The sequence below is a fragment of the Trichechus manatus genome, unplaced genomic scaffold (assembly GCF_000243295.1).
Source record: "Trichechus manatus latirostris isolate Lorelei unplaced genomic scaffold, TriManLat1.0 scaffold00052, whole genome shotgun sequence".
NCBI lineage: Eukaryota > Metazoa > Chordata > Mammalia > Sirenia > Trichechidae > Trichechus > Trichechus manatus.
In genome coordinates, this window is record NW_004443988.1 from 5,821,764 (window position 1) to 5,842,719 (window position 20,956).

Here is a 20,956-nt window from a genome sequence, read left to right on the forward strand (position 1 = left end):
GCAAAGTCTATATTATTTATCCCCACTTTACAGGTGAAGAAGCTTGGCTACAGAGAGGTTAAATAACTTCCTCAAGGCCACAAATGAGTGGCAGAGCAGGGCAAGAATTCAGATTGTTCTAAATCAAAAGTCCAGTCTCTTTCTACTGCACCATGATGCCTCTGAAATGAATCTAGGGTGGCTGGGATCGAAAAGGCCAAAGGGCTAAAGGTACAAATAGAATTTTATGAACTACAGACTGGGGACAGACATGGGCTGGGGACACTGACAAATATCTAACCCTTAGAAAATAATTTTACATAAACACAATTAAAAATAAAGTCCATTATGAGAAACTAAAAGTAAACCGCCATACTTGTAAAGTAGCTATTGCTGGGGATGGTTGTAGAAATACTTTTTATCCAAATAGCTTTAATATAAAATTGCCCATAATTGTAGAAGGCACCTCACTTGAAATTATGTATCTACTAGTGGCTGCATCGACACTGGAGGAAAAAAAAAGAGATGGACTTCCAAAGTAAGTTGATATGGGCATGTCTCAAGAGTTGCCTCACAGTTACTCCTTGTTCAAGAAAGGCACAGTTAAAAGAGTATGTGTTCAAGGGCCTCCCTGACCCTCAGCCTTCTGCTGTAAAATGGGGATGCTTGTAGCTAGTGTTTTTGTTAGCTGCCACAGAGCTGGCCCCAACTCAGTTGACCCCACGACAACGAAAGGAAATGCTGCCCAGTCTTGAAACCATTGTGATCCATAGGGTTTTCACTGGTTGACTTTTTTCAGAAGTAGATCATGAGGCCTTTCTTCTAAGACCTGTTTAGTATCACAGCAACATGCAAGTCTTCACCGACAGACGGGTGGGGCTACACTTGAGGTACATTCGGGTCTCCCGCATGGAAGGGGAGAATTCGACCACTGCCCCATAGCTGGGGTGTTGCTGTTGTCAGCTCCTGTCAAGTTGATGCTGACTCATGCAACCCCACATGTGCAAAGTAGAACTGTTACACATGGTTTTCAAGGTTGTGACCTTTCAGAAGCAGATCGCCAGGCCTGTCTTCCAAGGCGCCTCTGGGTGGGTTCCAGCCACCAACCATCAGCTAGTAGTTGAGTGCTTACCTGTTTGTGCCACCCAGGGACTCCTGGTAGCTAGAGCAGAAGGAGAGAAAACATTTTCTCAAGCAAGAGCTTCCTAAAAGGACAGCATGACGTTAGGAAATTGCTTTGAGCAGCCTCCAGTGTTCTCATCCCCAGAAGACCTCAGGCCAAAGTAAAGCAAAATATTCCACACTTGAATTGAGCAAATGGAACAATACCCTGATTAGTTAAATATGGTTTGGGAAGAAAGGGCTTTTCTGTGTGCTTTGAGCCCTAATTAAGTTATGTTGCAAATGGTGGGCTCCACTGCTGAGGGATGGCATCTTTCCTCCCAGTGAGGCAGCTTGAACTGCAGCTTCAGACCCTGCCATGCCCTGACCCCGGGAAAGCTACGTCCAGGGGCCTCCCTGGCCCTCCGCTTTCTGTATGAAATGACGGTCTTGTGCCAAATAATCTCAGAGATCTGGTCCAGCAACTCCCTGCTCCAGGATGCTGCCCTAGCAGCTCTCTGCTGAGTCAGAATCACAACTGAGATTCCAAGTATGACAGAATTGTTTTTACTTCATTCTAACCACCAACTGCTTTAAAAATAAAAAAAGTAATTAAAAAAACTTGTTTCATGTAAAAACATCCTAGATCCATTTTTATGTTTGTTTTCTTTTTCACATTTTGATGTTTTACGTTCTGAAAAAAGTATTAAATATTGCAGTATCAGGCATGGCCAACTGGACGGTGACATTAAAAAAAAAAAGAAAGAAAATATATGCATATATACAGTGGTAATTCAGAATAGCATATAGTTGGTTCCCTAGTATTTACTAATAAGTCTTTTTGAAGTAATTTACTCCTTGGAGTTCTTTCTTAGAGCAGTCTATAATAACTGTTTATATAATTTGTATTTAAGTGTGATACAGAACACTGGTGTGTCATAATTGCCTTAAATCTTTTACCCTTAAACAGATATAGTTTGAATATTTTCTATTTGAAATATATAATCTGTGGGTATTCTAACAGATACATGCGTATTCTATATAAAAGAACATGGTTAAACCGTGTTGTTGTTGTTGTTAGTTGCCGCGGAGTCAATTCCAGTAGACCTGCTCTGCAGGGTTTTCAAGGCTATGACCTATCAGAAGCACATCATCAGCCCTGTCTTCTGAGACGCCTCTGGGTGGGTGCGAACCACCTACCCTTCAGCCAGTAGTGGAGTGCTTACCCATCTGTGCCACCCAGGGACTCCTAAGCTGTGAATATACTTAACTATAATTTTAGAAAAATTTGTAAATGTATTTATATCTTCAAATCTTTCAAATAAAATCTTTAGGGACTGGGATCCAGCTCAATGAGCTGCTAACATGAACCTGCAAAGGCAGGCTGAAGAGGGCGCTAGACGCAGATGTAAGTCAATGGGGGTGTGTCAGGAGCGAGTCTTCCCAAAGAAAAGAAACACTACAGAGGTAGGCTGAAACAAGAAGCTTTTAAGGCATGATCAGAAAATGCTGAATCGGAGGGAACCACAGAAGAGAGGGAAAGTGGGAAAAAAAGCACTGCAAAAATCAAGCTCTAATGTGCCCATCCCCAGAACTGTTGCCAAAAGGCCTCCCTCATACATACAAAAGTGCTGGAAAAGAGCACAAATTTGCCGTTAAAGCAGTAGACAAGGGTAAAAGAGACTAAAGACTAGAAGTGGCAACAGTTAAGCAGTGAAGAACCTGTTTCCATTGAGTCAATTCCAACTCAAAGCAACTCTATAGGACAAAGTAGAACCACCCCATGGGGTTTCCAAGGAGCAGCTGGTGGATTCGAACTGCTAACCTTTTGGTTAGCAGCTGAGCTCTTAACCACTGCACCACCAGAGCTCCAAGCAGTAAAGAAAGACCTCCATATTTTGGAGGACTTCTTTCTTTTTAATAGCTGTTACTGGCATCTACTCTAAAAATGATTTAAAGTGTACTATTTTAAGAGTCCTGGTGGCGCAGTGATCAAGCACTTGGCTGCCAACCGGCAGTTAGGTGGTTCGAACCCACCAGCCACTCAGCGGGAGAAATATGTGGCAGTCTGCTTCCCTAAAGATTCATATCCTTGGGGCCCTGGTGGCACAGCGGTTAAGAGTTCGGCTGCTAACCAAAAGGTTGGCAGTACGAATTCACCAGCTCCTCCTTGGAAACCCTATGGGGCAGTTCTACTCTGTGCTTTTGGGTTGCTATGAGTTGGAATCGACTCCATGGCAACAGGCTTGGTTTTTTTAATTTTTATTTTATTTTAAGATAGTGCTGTTTTAATTGTTAAAAAAAAAAAAAAACAAAACCTGTGAATGGTTTTTCAGTGTATGATGCCATTTTTGAAAAAAAAAGGATTGTTTATCTATGCATAGAAAAAAGGAGAAAGTTTATATCTAAATGTTAGCAGAGGCTACCTCTATCTAGACGGAGAGAATTTTCATTCTTTCTGCTTATCTAAATTTTCCATAACAAAACATATTACGTTTGCAATTTAAGTAAGAGCTATATAAAAGGAAGAAAATAAACTTTAAAAAAGTATAAATAAGAAATGGGACTTCATAGGATCAAGCAGAAAGCACATGTTAGCTTCAAGCACAGCACACACCACACTTTGAGTCTGGGTCATATGCTTGAGGCAGTTGGCTCACTGCAAAACTGCAGGGACAATGTTTTGAGAAATGAATAAACTTCTCTGACCCACAAAACTGCAAAGCTCAAATCAAGAGTCCTTCTCAGTTCTAGATTAAAGGAGACTAAAGAGGCTTGACAATTAAATGCAGTACATGATCACGGGTAGGGAGGGGGAGGAAATTGCCATAAAGGACATTATTCGGATAACTAACAAAAATCAAAGAGTATCTATATGATAACCGTATTGTGTCTATATAAAATTTCCTGAATTCGGTCACTGTACTGTGGTTATGTAAGAGAATGTCCTCCTTCTTAGGAAATATAGGTAAAGGGTCAGGATGTCTGCAACTTAATCTCAAATGTTTGAGGGATGGACAGAGGGAGGGAGGAGGGAGGGAAGAGGGAGGGGAGAGATAGAAATTAATAAAGCAAAATGTGGCAAAATGTTAACTATTGATAAATTTTGGTGAAGGGTATAGAGGAATTGTTTGTACTCTTCTTGCAATTCTTATGTTTCAAAAGAAAACGTTAGCAAACACATGCCTTCTGAGGGCCTCTCTCAGTCTGGGTCTCTGTCTCTAGCTGAACATGTTGATGACGCTACAGCATCCAATGTAAAGAAACTGCTCCACCTGCAAACGTTCAGCTTAGGAACTGAGCACAAAATAACCCAGTGGAGCAGAAGACTCCCAGCATCTGCCTCCAGCAGATGGCACTGGAGCAGCGGTTCTTAAGCCGGGCTTTATTGCAGAAACACCTGGAAGCTTTGGCAAAAACAAATTAAGGCCTGTCAACCACCAAACCAAAAAACCCACTGCTGTCGAGTCGATTCCGACTTATAGCGACCCTATAGGACAGAGTAGAACTGCCCTGTACAGTTTCCAAGGCTGTACATCTTTACATAATCAGACTGCCATATCTTTCTCCCTTTTGGTTAACAGTCGAGCGCTTTAACCACTGTGCCACCAGGGCTCCTTAGATTCTACCAAGACCCTTTAAATCAGAAATCAGACTCTCAGGAGCCCAATTTACGGGTGATTCTAGCTGCAGCCAGAGCGGAGAAGCTCTGCATGAGATGGTGCAGGTCTCTACGTAGACGGGAAAGGTGGACTGTAAATCCAAGGAGACACCACTGACAATCTCCTCTGCTCATGACCTGTTACTTACAAAAATGGTGATCACCTTGGACCTAGGATCAATCTTTCAGAAAGTAGCCAGATTAAGTAGGCATCTGATATTCCAGTAAGAAGCAGGAGAGTCCTGCTAGCTTCCCACTCAGTTTTGGAGACTCCTGCCATATCTTGGCATTAACATCCTAGGTCAGAGAGAGCAAAGAGTCTCCAGGGAAGTGCATCAGTGTTTGGCCTCCTAAGCACCTCTGTATACAGATTGCAATTAAGGGACAGTGGTCGGGTTGGGTGAGGCAGGCAGTCACTCTTTTGGGCTTGAATAGTCAGGCTGGGTCTTCAGCCACCAGCAGAGGGTGCTGCAGACTGCACCTAAGGGCTAGGATACAGAAACAAGTGGAAATGCTGAAACACCAAGTCAGTGAGGCTATGGAGACTGGATCACACCTCTATCATTTCATGATGTGATTACTTCTCTGTAGTTCCCACCAGACTGTAAGGTCTGACTGGGTCTGGGTCTTTTTCACCTTCTGTCTGCAGAGTCTAGCACAGTGCCCAGGCACACAACAGGGGCTTGGCAAATACTATTGTTGTTGCTGTTTTTGGCACTCAACAAATAAGTAGTCATGAGAACTGGCTGAGCGTTAGCATTCGCTGGGATGGTCAAGAGGCTGAGATCTCTTCCTCCCCTCCTTAGGTCCCTCAGGGTATTCAGCGTCTCAGGCCAATGAGATACTTTGTTTTTTTTTCCAGAGCACTCTTCCTTCACTGAGACCTCTACGAATTCAAACTAGTTGTCATGGAGTCGATTCCAACTCATGGCAACCCTGTGTGTGTCAGAGTAGAACTGTGCTCCACAGGGTTTTAAATGGCTGATTTTTTGGAAGTAGACTGCCAGGCCTTTCTTCCAAGGCACCTCTGGAAGGACTTAACAGTTAGCAGCTGAATGCATTAATGCTTTGCACTACCTAGGTACTCGAAATTAGGTCCTTAGAAATTCACCTTCCATCTGCCCCCATCCTGACAACCCCCGCCCCAATCCACAAAACACCTGTGTCTTCCCTCAGGCAGGGCCTCAGGCCCCTCACCACCCCCAACCGGAGTCCCTAGGCCCAAACAACTGGGCAAACAGACTCACACTCCAGCTGGCACAAGTGGCTGGAATTTCCACTGCTCCTCCTCACAGTCCAGGAAAAGCCGGTTCATGATCTTGTTCTTCTCCTCAGGGGGGATAAAATTCTCAATGATTAGGTACCTGGGAGCAGGAAGGAGGCAGGGATGGGAAGTTGGGAGTGAGAGACCACATGGTATGTGAAGGTGAAGGATTAGAAGCAACAAGCAGAGGCAGAGGGAACGCAGGAGGTGGAAACGCCAAGAAGGGGGAGTGTCCCTACAGAAATAATGGAGCTTGGAAATCACTGCATCTAAAGCAAAGATTAATGCAGGGCCTTAGGGGTTAATTTTGGCCAGCACTCAGCTGCATGGGGTGGGGGAGGGGGGCGTTCATCAAATACAGGCAGAGGAGAGGAAGGAGAAGGAAGTAGAGGCAGTAGAAGAAACTCGAGAACTGGGGCTATCCCTCATCCTTCAGACATGTTTTGTTCCTCAGACATATGGACTCATGGGCAAGTATGAGGCCTTCAGATAGGAGAAGAGTCTGTCAGAGAGAGGGCCTGGGGAATGAGGGATGGCTGTGAGGGCCCTCAACGGGAAGAGCAGGAGGCATACTTGAGTTTGAGTTCCCGGGTCTGCTCATTCTGCGCCTCTTCCAGGTCCTGCCGCACACGGATGTACTCGTCATGCTGGTCCTGGATCTCCGCCTTCACCGCCTGCAGCTTGGCGTAGAGCTGGGTGTAGACAGGTGAGGTTCAGGGGCTGCACAGTGTGGCCAAGAGACCGGTCACCCAGCCTGGGCCTCAGGGCTGCAGCCTCAGGGGCCACCAGCACAGCCCAGGAAGAGGCCTGGGGCCGAGTCTGGACCTCCCTCCTGCTGCCCCACCTTGAATCAGGCAGGGCTGTTCCAAGGGCCACCCCCACCCCACCAACACGAAGGCCTGTTGCTGTCACCTACACTCTCCCAGCTGCTGTTAGACAATGAAATCCTATAATGTTGGGACTGGGAGGAACCTGACGGACTTTTTGGTCTGACACATTCTTTTTACGGATAAGGAAACTGAATCCGAGACTTTCACAAAGTCATACAACTAGTTAACAGCAGAGCCAGAACCAGGACCCAACTATCAGGACTGCTGGTCCAGGGCTCATTCGGAGACCCAGGGCTCAGGGAGTCCCAGAAGGGGGCCTAAGCGAGTCTGGAAGGTGACCCATCCCATTCCTCTCAAAAGTGGCGTGTGGAGGGCAGCACTGAGCCTCCTGTTCCACTCAAGACCCATTGAGAGGCGTGTCCATGGTAACTGCCATCGTGTGACTGCTCCAGGCCAACCCTGTGGGCAACCCCAAGGCTCTCCAGGTTCTGCCCAGAACCTGAACTGGAACATGCCACTTCTGCCCTAGACCTTCATCTCATGGACATGTCTTTCCCTGCCAGGGACTTTCCAGGGTCCTGGTGACCAGATGTCCCCATCCATTGACATGTCCTCGAGGATGTTTGTGCTCCCTTCCTGAGCACCCCCAGGCTTGAGTCTCCTTCTCAGGCCTCCTCAGCCCTCTACTCCCCTGGCCCTGCTGCAGCCCGGCCATCCAAGCTGTTACTCACTGGTGACACGGTAAAGGGGAAGTTTCTCAGGACCATGAGGATGGCACTGTAGAGACTGGAAGTGCCAGCATTCCCAGCCTATCAGGCCCCGCCTTGCCCAGTAGAAAAGGCTCTGTGCCCCCCAATACCAAAGCCCTACCCCCACTCCCACTCCCATTCCTCATCCCAGCAGCCCAGGCACTACAGCTTAGGGGTTCAGCAGTTCAGGCAAAGTGGGGAGGGGTCCCTGAAGCACACGCCTTCAGGAGGCTGACTGCTTGGGCAGGGGTTGCCGAGCTATCAGCACACCTTGGCCCTATCCTGCTGAGGTATCTCACCTTCTTGAGTTTCTTGGTTTTGACCTCCACCTCCTGCTGCAGGGATGTGTAGGTGCCCCGGAGCTCCATGGTCTCCTCATCTCGGAGCATCATCTCCTGCTGCATTTCCCGCTCACGGCGTTTCTAGGCCAAGGCAGGGCACAGGGCCTCAGCAGAGCAGCACGTACTGGGGGAGGCCCAAGGGAGCTTGGGGGCTGGCTCACTTTGCTGTCATGAGACCTGGCTTCACTGTGGCCACAGGTGCCAGGAGGGAGAAGGGGGCTTCCAATGGTCCATGTCCACTGCTCCCATCCAATCCTAAGTGGAACCTCTGTGAGCCCTCCCTCCTCTCAGCTCATATGGCCCTGCCTTTGCCAGGCACTGCTCCATGTGGATGGAGGCCCAAACCTCATAGGTGTCAGCCACACATACGGATAGCCACATACCTCCAGGCTGCTTCACCCTCTCCCCATCTGGTGTCGTGGTTGACTGCTAAGACCAATAAATTATGGTTCTTGATGATTTAGGAAATAGTCATACAGTTGGCAAGAACTCTTGCCCTTGTGGAAGGCCCAGTAATTAGTCCCAGATACCTTGTGGAAGCCAACATCATGGAGAGCCACTACTTCCTCTCCCTAACAGCCTGCAGTGCCCCTGCCAGGACCCTGGGCGGGGAAGGCCCATGGAACCAAGGGGGCATGTCTTAGGTTCAGCTCTATAGTCCCAGGATCCTGAGTTCATGAGGGCTCCCTGCCTGTGCCCCCCGAGACATGACCTTAAGGCCATGTGTCCCCAGGGGACCTGAGACCTGGTAGCCCCACCTGCTCGGCGATCTCCTGCCTCTTCAGTTCCAGCATCTTCTGCTGCTCATTGGTATGATCCATGATGTTTCTGCCCCCGATGAGCAGCTTGCTCTCCATGGCCTGGGGACATAGGGGGGCAAAGAAATGGGATTTTCAAAGGACCACAGCATCCCCAGCTTGAGAGGTTTTGCTTCTCTGCTCTGTGCTCCTTCCAGGAGTGGACACAAGGTGTGTCCCAGATGGTGTTCTCATGGCCCTCAATAAGAATGGATTTTTCTCCTTCCACCTCTTGGGCCCTATACAAGGTTCCCACTGTCACAAGGACCATTAGGTGTGGCAGAGAGAGGGAACCCCTCAGGAAGTATAGGGCACCTGATCTGCTTGCTTGGGATACAGAGGGAAGGCTGGGTCATCATGCTGGGGAGTGGGGCATAGGCGCAATCTAATCCTGGCAACCAGGACCAGCTGATGTGCAGGAGGGGAAAAGATAGAAGACACAGTCACTGGGCAGCCCAGTCCTTTAGCTGACTAGCCCCTGACTCAGGAACAGGGCTCTCAGCAAACAAGGGTCTCATCTTTATGTGGCATGGAAAGCAGACAAGTCAAAGAGAGAAGACTCTGCAGCAACAGGGGCAATATGTGTCCAGAAGTAGCATGAGCTTTGGAGATGGCCGGAATGACCTGGGTTCTGCCAGGGCTTCAGACTGGTTCATTCCAGTCAGAACCCCTGCCGAGAATTTGCATTTCCACCCCAGATATACTGAATCAGAATCTACATTTTTAAAATATCCTCAGGTGATTCTTATGTATAATAAATTTTGAGAACCACTGCTCAACTAGTGGTTCTCAGAATTGGTCCCTAACCAGCAGTATTAGCATTGCCTGGTGTCATGGATTAAGCTGTATCTCCCAAAAATGTCTGTCAGCTTGGCTGGGTCATGATTCCCAGTGTTGTATGATTGTGTAATCTGATGTGATCTCCTTATGTGTTGTAAACTCCATCACTATGATGAGATTATATGTGATCTCCTTATGTGTTGTAAATTCTACCACCGTGATGAGGTTATACTGATGAGGTTGACAAGATTAGATAGTGTCTTAATGCGATCTCTTTTGAGATATAAAAGAGAGAAGTGAGCAGAGACACATGGGAACCTCATACCACCAAGAAAGCAGTGCCAGAAGCAGAGCGCGTCCTTTGGACCTGAGGTTCCTGCGCAGAGAAGCTCCCAGGCCGAAAGAAGATTGATGACACGGACCTTCCTCCAGAGCCAACAGAGAAAGCATTCCCCTGGAGCTGATGCCCTGAATTTGGACTTGTAGCCTACTGGACTGTGAGAGAATAAACTTCTCTTTGCTAAATCCATCCACTTGTGGTATTTCTGTTAGAGCAGTGCTAGATGACTAAGACACCTGGGAACTTCTTAGAAATACTAAGGCCAATAAATTATGGTTCTCATAATAAATTCTCAGCAGGGGTTCAAAGCGGAATGAACCGGTTTGAAACCCTCGTTCTGCTCACTAACTGGGTGGCCTCGGGCAAGGTGCTCCCTTCAGTTCTCACACCTGTAACACTGCAGCATACACACTGCCTACGTTCCAGGATGGCCAACAAACATTTGCTGAGCACCATTTGCCAGGTGCTGAACTAAGCCCTTAGCAGACATTATCTCCATCCTTACCCTAAGAGAGAGGTACTGTTCCTCTCCCCATTTAACAAATGAAGAAACTGAGAGTAACTAGCCTATGGTTGTGCAGCTCAGTAAGTGGCACAGAGATGAGGTTTGAACCTACCCTCCCCTAGACTCACTCCCAGCCGGTGCTAGGAGCCCCTTGGCTATGTGAAAGCCCCTAGCCCAGTGCTTGACACAGATATTTGGTAGGTGCTTGTTGAATCTGAAGCTTCAATGACATTGGCATTGTAAACATTGTGACTACATAAAATGCATTTCCACTAGTGTGTAAGAGGGTATGAAGCAGTGGTGGTTCAGTGGTAAAGTTCCCGCCTTCCATGCAGGAGACCAGGGTTCAGTTCCTGGCCAATGCACTTCATGCACAGCCACCACTCATCTGTTAGTGGGGGCTTGGCGTGTTGCTGTGATACTGAACAAGTGTTCAGCAGAGTTTCCACACTAAGATGGACTAGGAAGAAAAAAGCTTGGTGATCTACTTCCAAAATCAGCCATTGAAAACCCTTCGGATCACAACGGTCCGATCCACAGACAATAAAGGGGATGGCGCAGGACTGGACAGCATTTCGTTCCACTGTGCATGGGACTGCCATGAGTCTGGAGCTGACTCCACCACCCAAAAAAACCAAACCCATTGCCACTGAGTCGATTCTGACTCATAGTGACCCTGTAGGACAGAGTAGAACTGCCCCATAGGGTTTCCAAGGAGTGGCTGGTGGATTCGCACTGCTGACCTTTTGGTTAGCAGCCTAGCTCTTAACCACTGCACCACCAGGGTTCCAATACAACCACAGTAAACAACAAAAACAAGTAAGAGGCTGCTGCCCCACCCCAACTGTCCTCTGATTTCATCATAGGCTTCCCTGAAGGTTGAAATCACCTTAAGCCACCAGAAGAAATTGGCTGCCTCCCCAGTGGAATTTCTCCCAGTGGAAACAGCTGACCTGCCTGAGGGCTCCCAAGGCAGGGGGTGCCATCAGACTAGAGGAGCAAGGGACCCCTGCAACACCTGTGAGAGACTTATCATTGAGGACAAATAGAACAGGGGTGAAGGGCCATTTTCTGGAGGTTGGACTATCTGAGGTACCAGATGACACCGAGCAAAGCTGGGCCAGTCAGAGACACCCAGGTCTCTTGCCAGCCCCAGGCAGCCTCAGAGGCCAAGTAGGCCATGCTGCAGATGGTGGTCTCCCTCTGCCTCAGTCTCCCCCTTCCATTCCTCCTCCACATCACACCCAGGGGGATCCACCAAAAACACCAGTCTGAAGCTGCTGTTCCTTTGCTGCAAAGCACTTAAGCGGCCTCCATTCCTTGTAAGATAAAGGCTGAAGTCTGCAGCAGGGCAGCAAGCCCCTGGGCTGAACAGCCTCCCTGCCTCCTCTCCTCCTATTCATGCCCCATGTGTGCTCTGCACACCAGCTTTTCCCAAAGAATTCCAGCTCCCTGAATGTGCTGATTTATTTCACAACTCTGGGCTTCTCCTTCCACTGCCCCATCCTCATCCTGCAAGACACAGAACCAGCATCTTAGGAAGGTTCCCTGACCCCCTTAAAGCTGCACGTGTCCTCCTCTGGGCCTCCTCTGTAACCAGGACATAGTCCTACTATTTTCACATAATATGGCCATTATTTGCCCTGTGAGCTCCTTCAGGGCAAGAGTCATGTCTTATTAGTATCTCAGGGGGCTTAGCACAGTGCTTGGCACATAATGAATGTTCGATAAACTGAACTGAATCCTTGGTGGGGCGGGGGGTGGTCCTAAAGGGTGAGTCCTGGTTCTTTTCTGGGCTCCCTCAACCCAGAACAGGCCCAGGGCTCCTTCACCTGACCAATTCACACCCACTGTTCAGGGCAAAAAGGGCAGTGCAATGGGGTCTAGTAGCGGAGGAAACCTGGTGGGAGGGGGTGAGGTGGGCGTGAAGAGGGAAGGATGAGAGAAAAAAGAGAAGCCAGGACCCTCTCCTGTATGCAGAGAAAGCCCCTTCCTGTTGTGGGCCACAGATAACTAATCCCTTTAACCGCTGTGCAATGGAGTCTTAGGGGGACTTGGGATCTGGCCTGACCTCCCATTCTGGGACATACTTGTCCACTTCAGCCCTGAGTCCTTGCACTTCTCTTAGCATTTATGTGACTCTAGTCTTCTTTACTCTTTGCCATCTGTTATGAACTGTGTCCTCCAAAAAGATATGCTGAAGTCCTAATCCCTGGTACCTGTGAACATGACCTTGTTTAGAAATAGGGTCTTTTACTTTGGAAATCGATTTGGTGCTTCCTTAAAAAGCTAGAAATAGAAGTACCATACGATCCAGCAATCCCACTACTTGGAATATATCCTAGAGAAATAAGAGCCATCACACAACTAGATGTATGCACACCCATGTTCATTCAGCACTGTTCACAATAGCAAAAAGATGGAAACAACCTAAGCGTCCATCAACGGATGAATGGATAAAGAAATTATGGTATATTTATACAATGGAATACTACGCAACAATCAAGAACAATGATGAATTCGTGAAACATAACATGGAGGAATCTGGAAGGCATTATGCTGAGTGAATTTAGTCAGTCACAAAAGGACAAATACTGTATAAGACCACTATTATAAGAACTCAAGGAAAGGTTTAAACACAGAAGAAAACATTCTTTGATGGTTACGAGGGTGGGGAGGGAGGAAGAGGGGTATTCACTAGCTAGATGGTAGACAAGAATTATCTTAGGTGAAGGCAAGGACAACAGACACTACAGGGCAAGTCAGCACAAATGGACTAAACCAAAAGCTAAGAAGTTTCCTGAATACAACCAAACACTTTGAGGGACAGAGTAGCAGGGGCTAGGGTCTGGGGACCATGGTTTCAGGGGACATCTAGGTCAACTGGCATAACAAAGTTTATTAAGAAAATGTTCTGCATCCTACTTTGGTGAGTGGCGTCTGGGGTCTTAAAAGCTAGTGAGTGGCCATCTAAGATGCATCAACTGGTCCCAATCACCTGAAGTAAAGGAGAATGAGAACACCACAGACACAAGGAAAGTATTAGCCCAAGAGACACAAAGGGCAACATAAACTAGAGACTCTATCAGCCTGAGACCAGAAGAACAAGATGGTGCCTGGCTACCACCAATGACCACCCTAACAGGGAACACAACAGAGAGTCCCTGACAGAGCAGAAGAAAAGTAGGGAGCAGAACTCAAATTCTACTAAAAAGACCAGACTTAATGGTTTGATTGAGACTGGAGGGACCTCAGAAGACATGGCCCCCAGACTCTCTGTTAGCCCAAAACTAAAACCATTCCCAAGGCCAACTCTTCAGAGAAAGATTAGACTGGACTATGCGACATAAAATGATACTTGTGAAGAGTGTGCTTCTTAGCTTAAGTAGATACATGAGACTAAATGGGCAGCTCCTGTCCAGAGGCGAGATGAGAAGGCAGAAAAGGACAGGAGCTGGTTGAATAGACATGGGAAATCCAGGATGGAAAGGAAAAGTGTGCTGTCACAGTATAGGGAGAGCAACTAGGGTCACATAACAATGTATGTATAAACTTTTGTATGAGAGACTAACCTGAATTGTAAACTTTCGCTTAAAGCACAACAACAAAAAAAAACAAATAGGGTCTTTGAAGATGTTATCAGTTAACATAATGTACTCATACTACAGTAGGGTGGGTCCTAATCCAATATGACTGGTATCCTTATAAAAGGAAAAGAGACACAGAGAGACACAAAGAGGGAAGACAGCTACGTGAAGACGGAGGCAGAGATTTGGAGTGATGCTGCCATGGGGTCAAAGAAGATCACCGGCTGTCACCAGAAGCCAGGAGAGGAGACAGAGAAAGGGAAGAGCTTTCTCATAATAATGAAAGGAAACAGAAATAAAGAGGCATTTCTCTAGATGGAAAAATGTTCAAGGGTTAAACGACAGGACTGCCTCTGTTAGAAATTGTGCCAGAGTGCGCTGGTGAGATATCCCCAGATCCTCCCAGGTGGCAAAGTGCAAGAGAATTACTAGGTCATGGGAGCTGACCAAAAAATGGCAGATGAGGTTCAATTACAGTTTTACATTTTGGAGGAAAACAATCCTCAAGTCCCTACTCGTTAAATGATAGCTGTGAGCAATCAGTTATAAGCCAAAAAAAAAAACAAAGTGGGGGGGCAGGGAGTACTTCTCTATTGTTCCAGAAGACATTGGCTTAATATGCTGCTTAATATGCTGCCACAGCTAAAAACACCAATAGCATCTGGCTGGGCACCATCATGAAGGCTTTTTGGAAAGAAAACAGAAAACATCATACCCTTGTATAAAACCGTGATGCAGCTGAATCTCGAGTACGCTGTATGGTCTCCATCCCTGCGTCTCCAGAGACACAAAGGAGAGAGAAGACCCAGAGAAGGGCAGCTAAAACCGTCCAAGGGCTATTCTAAGATACTTAAAAAAAAAAAAATAGGACTCTGTAGTCTGCAAAGGCAAAGAAAGGTTAGGAGGATAGGCCTGGAAACTGCACAACCACAAAAGGCGTGAAAAGGAAAAATCCAGACTTTTCCACTCAATTCTGGTACACAGAGTAAGAGCTTACACCTTGAGTTTTGAAAGCAGCAGTTTTTAGGACAAATAAAAGTAAGTCTTACTATTCAGAGAAGGTAAATTCATGGAATTTGTTATCTCAGGAGTAGCTACTGGATTAAATACTAAACAGTTTACTGAGGGACTGTGGGGACACGCTTTTAATCTTGTATTGTCTTTCCCTCCATTTAGGAAAAAAAAAAAAAATCACACGAACATCAAAATAACCAAAGAAATAAAACAGAGAAAAAAACCTCACGTACTTCCCCCCTATAACTAATCAGCTTCTTTAGTTTTCCTTGTTTTTTTCCCCCCAGATTTTTCCATATGCACGTCATGTTTTTACATCTACAGACATGGTATAAATATAAGCTTATATCCTATTTCTATTTATCTAATATCTCAAGCATTTTACATTACTTCCATAATATTTATTATTATAATTTTAATGAGTACATAATATTTAGAGTAGACAAGTTATAATTTATTTAATTAACCCCATTGCAAGTTACTTAGGTTATTTACCATGTTTGCAATAAACATCCTTGTGCATATAATTTTTTCCTTTTTTTAGATGATTTTCTTAGAAGGAAATTTCAGGAGTGGATAAAGGGCTAAAAACATTTTGTGTATCTTGGAACATGTTGTCATATTACCTTCCTAACGGGTTATACCCCTTAAACTACTGCCAGCAATAAATAATGGAATCATTTTTATTATACCTCATAGGCAGGAAGTATTATCATTATTTTTTATATTTGCTATTACAATAGATACACAATTGAGTCTCCCCATTTATTTTATATTGGCTATTTCTTTGAGGTCTTGTGGAGGTCTAGTCTGTCCTTTCACAATATACTCTTTTGTGCCACTGAGTGATTTTTAAGTGAGGATTCTAAACAGAATTCTTTGTTTATTCAGTCTCTACCTTCCCCAGCTACCACACCTAGGCCCACACTCTCCTCACTCAAAGGCCCCACCATTGTCAGCAGAATTTGAGCTGCCCATCAGGCCTGGAATCTATGCATTAGCCAAGATTACTGGGCTCCCATGCAGTTCCCAAAGTCCCAGCCCCCTCCCACCTCCGCCCCTATTATATAATTCCCAGGACTGGTTTCTGCGTTGGTCTTGCTAATCTGCCTTCATGTTAGGCCTCCTCCTTGAACTAGAGCTCTGCTTCAGAATCTCTCCTTCTGGCGGGCCCTGGGCTCCCTGAATAGCATTCCTGGATGATGGCTGGCCGCCCATCATTACCCTATTCCATTTGTCCAGTGCCCCGATGCTGAGCTCTGCCAGCCCCGCTGAGACCCAGCATAGACGTGGTCTGAATCACAACCGAATCTGCCTTACCATTTGCCTGCCAAGTCTTGCCCACTTGCCCAAGCCCACACTATCAGCCAAGACTGCCTTACAGAACCTGTCTTGTGCTAGAAAAGGGGGCTGGCCCGGGCATGAAGTCTGTGGGTGGGCCTCAATCCAGGTACATGGTCTCAGCCCCCTCCTTCTTCCCAGTCTCAACCTATACCATTCCTTCACCCCACGCACTGAAATATGTCACATACGAGCTTCAATTCTTTACTGAGGAAGCTTTTTTTTTTCCTTTTCCCTTTATTTTCCCCATTTTATGAGGGTACCAGTAGCCATCTCCTGCTCTCCCTCAGAGGTCTCTATCCTTAACCATCAGGGAGGGACAGGGATGCCTGAAATCCCTAGGCCCAAGTCAGGCGGAGGTGTACAAAACAGAGGGGCCGGGAAGATGGAGTTCTTAGTTCCCAAGAAAAGTTCCCTGAAGCTCTCAGCGGCCAAGTCAATGCTTCCTTTGTGATCTCCAGTCAAAAGGGTACAGGTGGGTGGGGCATATGGACAAGGCTGGGTTTGATATTGCTGGTTCTAAATAAGTCCACTGCAACTAAAAGGTCAGCAGAGACTGTGGGGGCAGAAGACACAGGCATGTGAGCTCCAGGGCATCATGGTCTGCCTCTTGAGAGAGGGATACCAATTACAGGGAACCAGCCGAAGGGACCTCAGGGACCATCGACCCTAACCCCTTTAACTTTGTTGTTGTTGTTGTGTGCCGTTGAGTTGATTCCAACTCACAGTGACCCTATAGGGCAGAGAAGAACTGCCCCACAGGGTTTCCTAGGAGCAGATGGCCAGGTCTTTCTCCCGAAGAGCCGCTGGTGGGTTCGAACTGCCGACTTTTCGGTCAGCAGCCGAGCTCTTAACCATTGTGCCACCAGGGCTCCTTCCCTTTGCTTTACAGAAGAGGAAACTGAGGCCCAGAGAAGGAGTACCATAAGCCTGGAGTCTCACAATTTAGGAATTTTTATGTGTATCTCCGCTCCTACATTGACTATGCACTTTCCAAATAATTTCCCAATTTGATCAGGGCCCCGACTCCAGAGGCAGATGAGCTGCTGCCACAGTTACCCAACAAGATGACCAGAGGGGCCATGTCAGCTTCTGGACACAGCTTGGGATACTCAGAGGCTTGCCTTTTCCTATTCCAGGAACAATTGGAGTGTAAAGCCAGAGGGAGGAGAATGGGGCCCCAGTACTTACTAAGTGCTGATCCGGAAAGCTAGAACAGAGACAGCCAGCCCTGGCCAGCCACTCTTCTGGGAAGATACCATCAAATATGACTTTATAAGGACAGAGAAGCCAAACAGGCTCGGCCCTGCCACTGCCAGCTAATGTATGACATTTTGGAGGAGACAGGAGTCTCAGATGCAAGCTGCCATGTGACTGTGGGTGGGCTAGGTGCTTTTCACATTAATCATCCCATTCAATCATCACAAGAATCTTATGAGACAATGATTATGACCCCCATTTGACATAAGAGAAAACTAAGGCTCAGAGAGGTGAAGTGACTTTGATTAAGGCATGAATGGCAGAAATAACAGTTAAATGCGGACCTCCTAACTCTAAGTCCAAACCAAACCAAACCAGTTGCCACTGAGTCGATTCAGATTCATGGTGATCCCATGTGAACACAGTAGAACTGTACCCCATAGGATTTTCAAGGCCATCATCTTTCGGAAGCAGATTACCAGGCCTTTCTTCCAAGGTGCCTCTGGGTGGATTCAAATCACCAACCTTTAGGTTAGGAGTCGGGCACTTAACCATTTGTACCACCCAGGGACTCCAATTCTGAGTGGTGTCGTTTTCCCTGTTCTGCAGCTTTCTCCCAGGTTTAGGCAGGAAGGGGCCTTGGAGCATTTGGTATTTGCACTTTAGCCAACTCAGGAACCATAAGGAAAGCTGAGAGTACCATCTCTCTCTCTTCCAGGTGAAACAGGCAGGGCTCTGCTGAAGATGCTTCTGCTTTTGAGACTCTTATGAGAGCTTCGGAGCTCTCAACCACATGCTATGGGAGCAGAGCTCTCAACCGTATGCTATGGGAGCGGAGCTTTCAATCGTATGCTGTAGGAGCAGGCTGTCAGTACTGCTAGAGTCCAGACAGAGGCTAAAACCTGGAAGGCTTATTGCAGGGCTACCTCTCGGTCCCAGTGTGGAGTGACAAAGAGAACTGGGCACGTGAACCAGACGGCCTGAATCCTGGTACACACCAGCCCTCTGGACTTCAGTTTTCTCATCTAGAAAATGGACAGGATATCCCCTACTCTGTAGGCTTTGGGTAAGGATGGCGAGTCAGATACAGATGTGAAAGTGCTTGGAAACCGATAAAGTACACCAAAGGTCAGTACTGACTTGCTGCCTCACTACCTTGTCAGCATTTACCCACCACCCACCACAACCAGCAAAACAAAACCACCAGCTCAACAGTCCCTGCTTCCATTCCTTTGGAAATACAGCTACTCCCACCTTCAAAGACTTAGTTCTCCTTTCATGGTCCCTGACTGCAGATCCCGAGGAGCTGGAGGTGAGGGCAGAAGAAATGAAATAAACATTTGGTGGAGGGGAATGAATACCGCTATTTTCAGTGATTCTCTACCCTGGGGGACCTAAGCTAGGAGATTGAGTCTCCTCTAGGATGGTCCAATATAAAAGCACAATGATGTTTCAAGTGTAGGAATTCTCTCATCAAGAAGACAGAATGGTGTATAAATTTTTTAATGAGAAATTAACTTGAACTGTAAACTTTCACCTAATGTACCATAAAATTTAAAAAAATAAAATAAAAGACAGAACAACTAGAGATGAGGAAAAATACTGGCCAGGGAGTGAGGTGAGCTGGACTCTAGTCCCTGCCTTGTTCTGGACAAGGTGTGAGTGCACAGAAGCACCTCAGTCCACCTTGGAGAAAAGCTGATAAACCCACTGCCATTGAGTTGATTGTGACTCATAGCAACTCTATAGGACAGAGTAAAACTGCCCCATAGGGTTTCCAAGGCTGTAATCTTTACAGAAACAGATTGCCACATCTTTCTCCCTCAGAGTGGCTGGTAGGTTCGAACTGCAGATCTTTTGGTTAGCAGTCAAGCACTTAACCACTGTGCCACCAGCAGGAAGAAAAAAAATCAGACTTTTCACTTTGGTGAGAAAACCACAAGCACCTCAGTTCTGATCCTGACCTTCATTCTTTCTCCCCCATTTCCCTCTCTTATTTGCAGCTTTCTAAAAGTTCTCTCACCAGCACCAGGGCTGCAGATGACATCTAGCCAGACCCTAGAATGCAACAATGTCAGGAAGGGATGAGACCTAAGGATGTATAGTGCAGCCTGGGCATTTTACAGTCCCTAGGTGGTGTAAACAGTTAAGTGCTCGATTTCTAACTGAAAGGTTGGTGGTTTGAACCAACCCAGAGGCACCTCCAAAGAAAAGCCTGGCAATCTGCTTCTGAAAGGTGATAGCCTTGAAAACCCTATGGAACAGTTCTACTCTGCAACACTTGGGGTTGCCATGAGTTGGAAACAACTCAATGGCAACTGTTTTTTGGGCATTTTACAGATGAGGTGCAGGGCCCAGAGGGGTTAGGTGGGCCTCCTGGGTCATACAGCCTCCAGGCTCCCAGGCAAGGCTCAACCATTCCTCTCCATGCCTCTACTGCCCCCAGTGAGGCTGGTCCCTGAGCCTGGGCTCCTGGCCTGCTGCTTCCAAGGTGAACCAGCAAACAGTGCAGAGATGGAAGCATCTAACGACTGTCTCTTAGAACCCTTCGGTGGGGAAGTGACCTGCCCAAGGTCACAGGATTACTAATAACTGGGTCTAATTGAAGATTATTAGCAACCCAGGATTATCTACCAAGTATTCATTACTTTTAAGCAAATCTTCCAAATACGTGTTAACACATTTCTTTTATATTTTTTCCCTCCTTTTTAAAAACAGCTTGAATCATAGACTTTTGACAAAGGGTTATTTTTTTAAATTATGCTGAAATATATATAACAAACCATTTGTCATTTCAACCACTTTAACATGTACAATTCAGTGACATTTATGACATTAACCATTTTGTGTAGCCATCACCACTATCCGTTTCCAAATTTTTTCATCATCCCTTAGCAGAAATTCAGTAACGAAGGTTTTTCCTCCTTCAGAATTTTAGAGTGGTTTTTGTTTAATTATGAAAGCAGTATATACTTGTTGTAAAAAAAATATATACCAAAAAAAGTATAAAGAGAAAAATAAAAGTCAACCCTCTATCTCAATCCCTAGAGATAACCACAAAAGTGAGTTCTTGTGATTCCTTCCAGAAAGTGAAAGAATTTAAAGACTAAGTTAACTATATCTAGTGATTTATATTCTTGGCCATGGGTACTCAAAAAGATTTGTTGATTACAGGAATGAACGAATGGTGCTGGGCTGAGGTCAGAGGCTGGGGGTTTGCATCATATGGAAGGACAGAGATGAGTTAATCATCTTGAGAGACAAGAGTTCCCAACGGGGCCCATTAGCCAGAGATCTGGCACAAATCCTTCCTTTCCAAGCCAGTATTACAATGTGCAGGTGAAGACTGTGGGTTTTGTAGTCCGGCCGACACAGGCTCATATTCTGGTCCCACCACATCCCATGTGTGTGACCTTGGGTTGTTCATTCCTTAATGTGCTTCAGTATCCACCTGTCACATGGAGATT

General features: G+C 46.4%; 1 protein-coding gene across 2 annotated transcripts in view; it reads right to left on the reverse strand.

Annotated features, from left to right (window-relative positions):
- Positions 1–20,956, reverse strand: part of KIF3C (kinesin family member 3C) — a 42,098-nt gene that overhangs the window by 11,425 nt on the left and 9,717 nt on the right. For both annotated transcript variants that reach the window (XM_023732426.1, XM_004377582.2), the window contains exons 2-5: positions 8,684–8,785; positions 7,884–8,006; positions 6,579–6,697; positions 5,989–6,105 (exon numbers count right to left, since the gene is read on the reverse strand). In XM_023732426.1, the coding sequence (XP_023588194.1) occupies positions 5,989–6,105; positions 6,579–6,697; positions 7,884–8,006; positions 8,684–8,785 (461 nt within the window). The remainder of the gene's footprint in view (positions 1–5,988; positions 6,106–6,578; positions 6,698–7,883; positions 8,007–8,683; positions 8,786–20,956) is intronic.